This window comes from Mustela putorius, unplaced genomic scaffold (genome assembly GCF_011764305.1).
Source record: "Mustela putorius furo isolate JIRA1106 unplaced genomic scaffold, ASM1176430v1.1 tig00000580_pilon_pilon_pilon, whole genome shotgun sequence".
Taxonomy (NCBI): Eukaryota; Metazoa; Chordata; class Mammalia; order Carnivora; family Mustelidae; genus Mustela; species Mustela putorius.
Genome location: NW_025421423.1, coordinates 11,563,559 through 11,572,430, shown reverse-complemented (window position 1 = coordinate 11,572,430; position 8,872 = coordinate 11,563,559). Strand labels below are relative to the sequence as shown.

Genomic DNA, 8,872 nt, shown 5'->3' with positions numbered 1-8,872 from the left:
AATTAACAATTTAATGATTTCTGGCTTCACAAGAGACTTAAGTGCTGAACTTCAACCCAGGAGGGCTGCGTTCAGCTGAGGTGGAGCAAGTACAGCCGAGAGTTGTGGTTCCCAACAACTTGACCTCAAAGGCTGACCCTTGCCTGCCATGGGTTTTGGTTTTGGTTTGTTTTTTTTTTTTAATTAACATTTAATGTATTATTTGTTTCAGGGGTACAGGTCTGTGAATCATCAGTCTTACAAAATTCATATCACGCACCAGAGCACATACCTTCCCCAGTGTCCATAGTTTTACTTGGGTTTGTAACATCTACTAACTGAAAATAAAAAAAGAAAAAAAATCCTGCTGTTACTTCAGGAGCACTCTAGAGTAAATTTATATTCATTCTATGCAATAGTATCCACACGCCTGAAAATTCATTAGTGCACATTAACCTACATCAAAAAACAAGTAACTAAAAAAAAAAATAAAATAAAATAACATACATGGATAAATATCCACAACATGTGTGATAGGCCAACAGGTAATGCCTTAATATATAAAGAGTTCTTACAAATTAATGAGAACAAGACCAACCCAATAGGGGGAAAAGATGGATAGCAAGGGGCATTTGCAATGGTGTTGACAGAAAAAGAAATATTAATATCTTAATTTTTCTCATAATGAAAATATGTATATATATGGAATACCATTTTCTTAACCTGGTAGAGTAGCAAAGATGAAAATATTTGATACTCATGGAGTAGAAAGGAGGTGTCGAGAAAATACCACTTTCATGCATCACTGGCAAAATGTAAATAGGATCAGATAATTTATACAGCAATTTGACTACATCTATTAACTTTTTTTCTTTTTCACATTTATTAAAATTTTAAATATACTCTTGTTCACACAGAAATTCTACTTCTAGGAATTCATGATACATGTAAAATTACACGTTTACCTGGAATGTCAAATGAGCTGGACTCAATATGGGACAATATAATGCAATTTTATTTCATTTTTTTCACCCTGTAAACTAATCACCTGCTCCTTAAACTCACACACACACAAAATCTATGACTTCAAAGCACACTCCAGTATATTTAACCCAATTCTAAAAAAATTGACAAACTGCATTTCTTAAATGGGTGGGGGGCACCTTAGTGCCTCCATCACTTAAGCATCAGCCTTCAGCTCAGGTCATGAGACCAGGGCCCCACATCAGGTTCCCTGCTCAGCGCAAAGCCTGCTTCTCCCTCTCCCTCTGCTTACTGCTCCCCCTGCTTGTGCTCTTTCCCTCTCTGTCAAATAAATAAATCTTTTTTAAAATGTGAGGAAGAGGGGCGCCTGGGTGGCTCAGTGGGTTAAAGCCTCTGCCTTCGGCTCTGGTCATGATCCTAGGGTCCTGGAATAAAGCCCCGCATCGGGCTCTCTGCTCCGCAGGGAGCCTGCTTCTCTCTGCCTGCCTCTCCGCCTACTTGTGATCTCTGTCTGTCAAGTAAAAAAAATAAAATCTTAAAAAATAAAAAATTTTTGAGAAAGAGTGAGCATGCATAGGTTGAGCGGGATGGATATTAAGCCTGCTCCGTAGAGACTCACTCTCATGACCCTGAGATGATGACCTGGGCAGAAATTAAGAGTTGGATGCTTAAACGACTGAGCCACACAGGCGCCCCTGAACAAACTGCATTTGAAAGTTTCTCCCTTCTTCAGCTCAGGTCTGCTTCAAGGCTGGATGCTGGTGTCGGAAAGGGAGACAAGGTTGGCTTCTTCTTCTCCCTCACCTCACTGGCCCCAGAGAACAGGACCCAGATAAAGAGGACAAAGGAAAGGAGGCGGGGCTTCCCTTGGCTGGCACTGCGGCTCTCTGGGCTGGGGGGTTTGTGTGGGTCTCCCACATATCCCACTTTGGGAGCTTCCACTGGAGTGCCCTAGATGCCCTGGAGACTCCTCTGTCCCACTACTTTCAACTTCTGCCTTAAGCTGTGGGCTTTCAACACTCGTCTCTTCTATTGTTTCAGAAAACCCTGCTGGGAAGAGTCTCTCTCCAGGTGGCTCGTCTGTCCCTCTCCTGCTGGTCCATTTCTAGAACCGTGGAACACTGGTTCTTTTCCTTGCCTCTTTAGGTGGAGGGTCCCTGGATCCCAGTAGGGTGCTCTCTCTCTTTTTTTTCTCTCCCAACTCAGGCCAGCCCAGCCTCTCCTTCCCAAACTCAGGTCCCAAGAACTGACGCCATGCTCTTCATGGGTTCTGTCTAAGCCTTTCTCAATTGGCTTCATTCAGCCTCCCCATCAGAGATGGGAGGAGGGAGGGACAGGGGACACACTGACAACACTCTCCAAAGAAACACACTCTTCCCAGCCTCTCTAATCTCTGCCACCTCCTGAACGCTGGGGTCAAGTGATGGTCCATGCTGGTAAAAGGGACTGTGCAATCTCAGTGGGGCTGTCTAGGTGGGCTTGCCCCTCCTTTAGGACTGCAGAAGCAGATGCTCAGTACTGTCTTGTTCTAGGGATTTGGAGCTTTGGTCAGAAACTGAGACTAAAACAGCCCCGTTTTAACATGATGTTATATGGATTTACTACACACATCACTTACAGCATTGCTTATAATAGGAAAAAAATAACCTAAATGTCTAGTAAGCAAATTATGGAACGACCATATGATCATCTGTATATGTCATTATAGGAAAAACTCTACATGATATATTATTAAATTATTTAAAAAGAGAGGAGAAGGGAGTTGGGGGAAATTGGAAGGGGAGGTGAACCATGAGAGACTATGGACTCTGAAAAACAATCTGAGGGGTTTGAAGTGGCAGAGGGGTGGGAGGTTGGGGTACCAGGTGGTGGGTATTATAGAGGGCACAGAATGCATGGAGCACTGAGTGTGGTGAAAAAAAATGAATACTGTTATGCTGAAAATAAATAAAAAATAAATTTTAAAAAAAGCAGAGTGCAGAATACCATAGGATCCCATTTGTATGTGGGTTGTTTTAAGGGGACATGTATATATTATATACATGGTTGAGTCTGCACAGAGGAAATTCTGGGGAGTGAAATGATAAGCAGACCTACTATTCACTGCATATATTTTTTACAATTTTTGAATGTTTTACCATAATGCACTAGTTTTATCATCTTAAAACCTATTATTAAAAAAAAATAAAGATAAGCATAGTGCGGTGCTCCTTTTTAGAAATCACTGCTTCTTTTTAAATTATGTAATATTAGTCACCGTACAGTACATCAGTGTTTGATGTAGTGTTCCATGATTCATTGTTTGTGTATAACATCCACTGTACCATGCAATGTTTATTTACAAAAACCAAATGCCTTCATTCAAACAACACAGAAAAATGAAAAGAAAAAAAGAAGATAGCTACAAAAAGTATCTATAAAGAAAAAAGTAGAAAATACATACCTAATATCATTTTTAAAAAATCTATACCCCACCCACTCTGCCCTGCCAGATTACCAGTTTTAACAGTCATGTGTATATCTTCTTCTAGGTGTTTCTGTATGACTCTATAGCATATATAATTTTCCTTACACTAAAAATAGGATCAGACTATACAAAATATTTTTTTCACTTATAAAATATACGTTGTACCTCCATCCCTGCCACCCTACTCTTCCTCATCTTACTAGTTAACCTCTGTGTGTCCCCAACCTACATACAGTTTACTTGACCAAAACTTGAGACAGATGCTCTTCTAAGCAAAGCTGTAGTAGCCACCCTTACGCACACACACTGTAACATCTCCACCATGACATCCCTTCAATAGGACTGCTGGGGCACTTAACATGGTGACAGACACTGCCAAAATTCCACACAGCTCCTCTCCCTGCCACGCTTCACCACAAACCCTTCTTGGACAACACCTACAGCAGTGTAAGCCACCTTCTGGACACCAAGATAAACCACACCAAGAGACTCAAGACTTGCAGCCTGGGACCCATAGACCTTATGAGAGTTTGTCCATCAGGACATGACCATTCCTGCAGCTATCTGACAGAAGACGACAAAAGAATGATAAGGAGTGTTTTATTTATATTACACAACCACAGATTAAATTTGGAATGAAAAGACAGAGTCTGCATCACCATCACTATGGTAAAACATGAATCACCCATGAAATGTCTTGCTTGTGCTCAGCAGCTTTGAGCTATGCCTCAGACCCCTTGTGTTATCCCTGTCCACTCTCTTCTGCCCTTAGATAAGCCTATAGAAATTCTCCGACCTTGTGGAAAAGTGGAATCAATAACCAGGCCTATGAAGATTCCAAACACCATGTAAGAAAGGAATGAAAGCCACTTGGTCTAGAGAAGAAAAGAGCCTGGGAGTAGTGAGCGTATTCATCACAAATCTCAGATGGCTATCTCGAAAGCAGAAGAGCAGACTAAGTGTAAAACAAGAGTGAAAGTTTGGAACAACTGGCAGGCTGATTTTCAAGCTAGACCAGAGAGAACTTTCTAACCATTAAAACTGTCCAGAGCGGGCGCCTGGGTGGCTCAGTGGGTTAAGCCGCTGCCTTCGGCTCAGGTCATGATCTCAGGGTCCTGGGATCAAGGCCCGAATCGGTCTCTCTGCTCAGCAGGGAGCCTGCTTCCCTCTCTCTCTCTCTGCCTGCCTCTCCATCTACTTGTGATTTCTCTCTGTCAAATAAATAAATAAAATCTTTATTAAAAAAAAAAAAACTGTCCAGAGCTTCTAAGGAAGGCCTTCACAACCACCTGGACTACAGTCAATGCCATCTTTGGAAGCCAAGAGAGAAAGAGGACAATGTGCATGGCAGCAGGAACAGTACTGTCTGAAGAAGTCCAACTGGCTATCCCCAAAGAGCCACAACGGTCTTTATTTTATTATTTTTGTGAAATCCTCCTACCCCAAGATTCAGTCTATGATTTTCTAGCTCATAAACCTATTCTGATTAGAACATGAATAGGTTAGTCTCTCACAAAGATTTATATCAACCAAGCACAAAAAGATGGCTGTACAAACCAGAATGTCAATGTACTCATTTACATCCAGCCATCAGGTAAACCAGAAACTCATGTTTGATGTTCCTCATCAAACATCCTTCTCCTCTTGGCAGACAGACTCAATGGGAATAGTTGTGTCCATGGAATTTTAATTCTCAAAGTCTATCAGTCAAGACTTTGGCTTGACTGATTAACTTTGGCCAATACCAAGATGGGCTCTGCCCAGACACTGTTTTGACTTCCCTTAATCCTCATTTGCATGGATGGCTTCAGAATGTTCAGCTCCATCTTCTCAATCTTAAATACCTAAATCTTGTCATTGATAAGTCCTGCCAATCTAGGAGACTCTTTTCTAAAGTGACTTTATAAATTTCTACTCTTATTAACTGTATTTGAGTTTCATGTCTCAAATCTCACAGGACAGATCTTTTTCTGGTAAAGAAAACATTACTTACATAAGGGGAATAGAGGGAATTCTCCTGCACAAACTGACTGAATATTGTACTGAGAAGCAGTATCAAGTGATAACTGAGAGCCAGATTCCCCCAAGTGAATCCCAGTTCATCACTTACTATGTGACCTTGGACAAGTTATATAATCTCCCTTGCCTCAGCTTCCTCTTCTGCAAAGCAGGGACAATTGTATCTGCTCATGGGGTTTGTGATGAGGATGAAATGAGTTAATGAATAAAGTCCTGGCACCGAGTCTGCCTCATAGAATGGTTTGCCACCACGATTATCAGACTCTGATATAAATCCTCCCCATGAAACAAGTCATATTCTTGTCTCCACTTTACCAACGAGAAAACAGAAACTCAGCAATTCCAGACAGAAAGCTGGAATTGAAACTCAAGTCTCTCTCACCATGAAGCCAGAACCCACTTGGTCACCCTCACCCTCATCTCACAGATGATGGGACCACTTTTTTCTTCACTCAGGGCAGGGACGGGGGGAAGCCTGGAGTCTACTTTCAGCACTGCAGTCCATCCTTGAGCAAGAACAATGGTCACGTTCTCTGCCTACGGTGAGGCCAGAGCTAGCTGGTGAGAAGCATAAGTTGTGCAATGTGAACAGCTGCCTTGGCAGATGTGTCCACAGCTAAACACGACAGAGTTTCATTTCCAGAGTCAAGAGAAAAACACCTATCCCAAAACATTCTCCATGACCTTCTCAGAGGTAGATGGGCTGAAGCAACGGCCAGCCCTTCCTCTCTGCTGTTTTCTGCTATAAAAAACTGCCCAGGGCGCCTGGGTGGCTCAGTGGGTTAAGCCGCTGCCTTCGGCTCAGGTCATGATCTCAGGGTCCTGGGATCGAGTCCCGCATCGGGCTCTCTGCTCAGCAGGGGCCTGCTTCCTTCCCTTCCCCTCTCTCTGCCTGCCTCTCTGCCTGCTGTGATCTCTCTCTGTCAAATAAATAAATAAAATCTTTAAAAAAAAAAAAAAAACTGCCCAAAGTACAACTCTGCTAGCTCCCCATATAGCCGTTGGCTCTGATCAAGGATCCCTGGCCCCCCGGGTTTACTGGACATTTGAACATGGTTCACTAAACCTATAAAACAGAAAATATACCTAATGAACCTATAAAAGAGGAAGGGAGAGTCGATGACTTTAAAATTGAAGGCTCCAGGGTGCCTGGGTGGCTCAGTTGGCTAAGCTACTGCCTTCAGCTCAGGTCATGATCCTGGAGTCCTGGGATCAAGTACTGCATTGTGCTCCCAGCTCCATGGGGAGTCTGCTTCTCCCTCTGACCTTCTCCCCCTTCATGCTCTCTCTCACTCTCTCTCAAACAAATAAATAAAAAATAAAAAATAAAAAATAAAAAAACCTGGGGGCATCTGGGTGGCTCAGTCATTAAGTGTCTCTCTCTGGCTCAGGTCATGATCCCAGGGTCCTGGGATCCAGACCCCCATCGGGTTCCCTGCTTGACAGGAAGCCTGTTTCTCCCTCTCCCTCTGCTGCTCCCCTGCTTGTGTTCCCTCTCTCACTGTGTGTCTCTCTGTCAAATAAATAAATAAAATCTTAAATAAAAAAAAATTTGAAGGCCCCAGAAGGAACGCTCATCCATTGAAAGCAGGTGGACAAATCGGAATTTCAAGCTGTCCGTAACATTGTTGTATGACTTTAAGCAAGGCATTCAACCTCTATGACTTCTGTTTCCTCTCTTTTAGAATGGAAGAATCTCTACCTTGCAGGTTTATTGTGATGAAGGGCAAATTTACATAAAATGCTGGGACTATTATTATGGAGATATAAAGAACCTCCATGAACCTAGGACAACCAAAGACTAGGATGGATAGAAATATTTTTCAAGGGACCAAGAAAGCTAAACATTGAAATTCTTATACATGTAAGTTAACTGCAAAGGGAAGAGAGAAAAGGAACAAATATTTTTAGTCCCTACTACAGGCCAGAGATCTCATTAGGCTCTTTACCTACACTAAATCTCACAAATCCCATGTGGCAGGTTTTATTACCCTCATTTCACAGATAATGAAACTGATCATAGGAGAGGCTTTACAAGACCACATAGCTAGTGTGTGTATGGTGAGGCCGGGAACCAAGGGCTTCCTGACCCCATCCAGACCTCTTTCTGATCCATCATTCTACATCTGCTTCCAAAGTGAAAACACCAGGAACTCCCTGGAGAAGAATAATGCTTGACATTTATAGAGTAGCCCAGAGCAGTGCTTCTCAAAGCATCTTTGGGGAGAACCCACTTTGTTTTGTCTTGTTTTAATTCATTAATGTATCACAGACTGTGGCATTTGTGAAACATAATAGAAATAAATTACTAAAAATGTAAAATTTTAAAGGACATACAAAAATACTCAACTTTTTTTTTTTTCCATTAGAGTCAACACACACAACATTCCTCTGTCAAATTCTTATAAAATTTCCCTAGCATTTGCTCTCAGTTTTATATCTCACCATGGACCAGCCTTGTGGACCACATTTTGACTAGTACTGTCCTACAGTTAAAACCATCCATATATCCCAGAGAGAGATTTCAAAAAGTCCTCTAGGTTTGCCTCCTGTTTCCAGGCAAGGTTATGGGAAATCCCCAGTGCTGCTGGGCTCTCTTTCCTTCTTAACAGCATCTGTTGAAAGCCTCACCCCAGCAGGGAGGGCATAAATCACCCCATACATGGTTTGCTGCCTGTTGTACCAGGGCGATGTGATTCCCGAAGATGTCGACATTGCCATTGCCACCATCAAGACCAAGCATACCATCCGGTTTGCGGACTGGTGCCCCACTAGCTTCAAAGTGGGCATTAATTACCAGCCTCCCTCTGTGGTACCTGGTAGAGACCTGGCCAAAGCACAGCGAGCAGGGTGCATGCTGAGCAACACCACAGCCACTGCAAAGGCCTGGGCTCACCTGGCCCACAAGTTTGACCCGATATATGCCAAGCGTGCCTTTGTTCACGGGTATGTGGGTGAGGGCATGGAGGAAGGGGAGTTTTCTGAGGCCCGTGAGGACATGGCTGTCCTTAAGAAGGATTATGAGGAGGCTAGAGGGGATAGTGCAGAGGGAGAGGATGAGGGTAAAGAGTATTAACCTGCTATGATTTTACACTCTGTTGTCTTGGGACTATCTCACTTCTATTTTTTGTTCTTTTCATTAAACAAATTTGTAGTTTATTTGGCTTTTTAGTACGGCTGTTCCAAAATTCAACTCAAACAGAAGCCTAGAGGTCGCAGTAACATGAGAGGAAGCCACCTCTGTCCAGTCTGGATCAGAACGTTGGATCCCAAGGTATATCTGAAGCTTCTGGTTCAGCCCTCAACCCTTCTCCCCTAGTGTCCACACCCCGCTCCCATCCACTGTGTTTTCCCCTCACTGTCTGCTCTCCTCTGTAAACACCGGGCCATTGTCAGTTCTCCTCAGGCCACGCAGAGGCAGGA

At 43.0% G+C, this 8,872-nt stretch overlaps 1 protein-coding gene across 1 annotated transcript; it reads left to right on the top strand.

Moving 5' to 3' along the window:
- The first annotated feature begins 8,111 nt into the window (after positions 1–8,111).
- Positions 8,112–8,525, top strand: LOC123392495 (tubulin alpha chain-like). Its single transcript, XM_045081789.1, has one exon. The coding sequence runs from the start codon at positions 8,112–8,114 to the stop codon at positions 8,523–8,525; it is 414 nt and encodes a 137-aa protein (XP_044937724.1).
- The last annotated feature ends 347 nt before the right edge of the window (positions 8,526–8,872 follow it).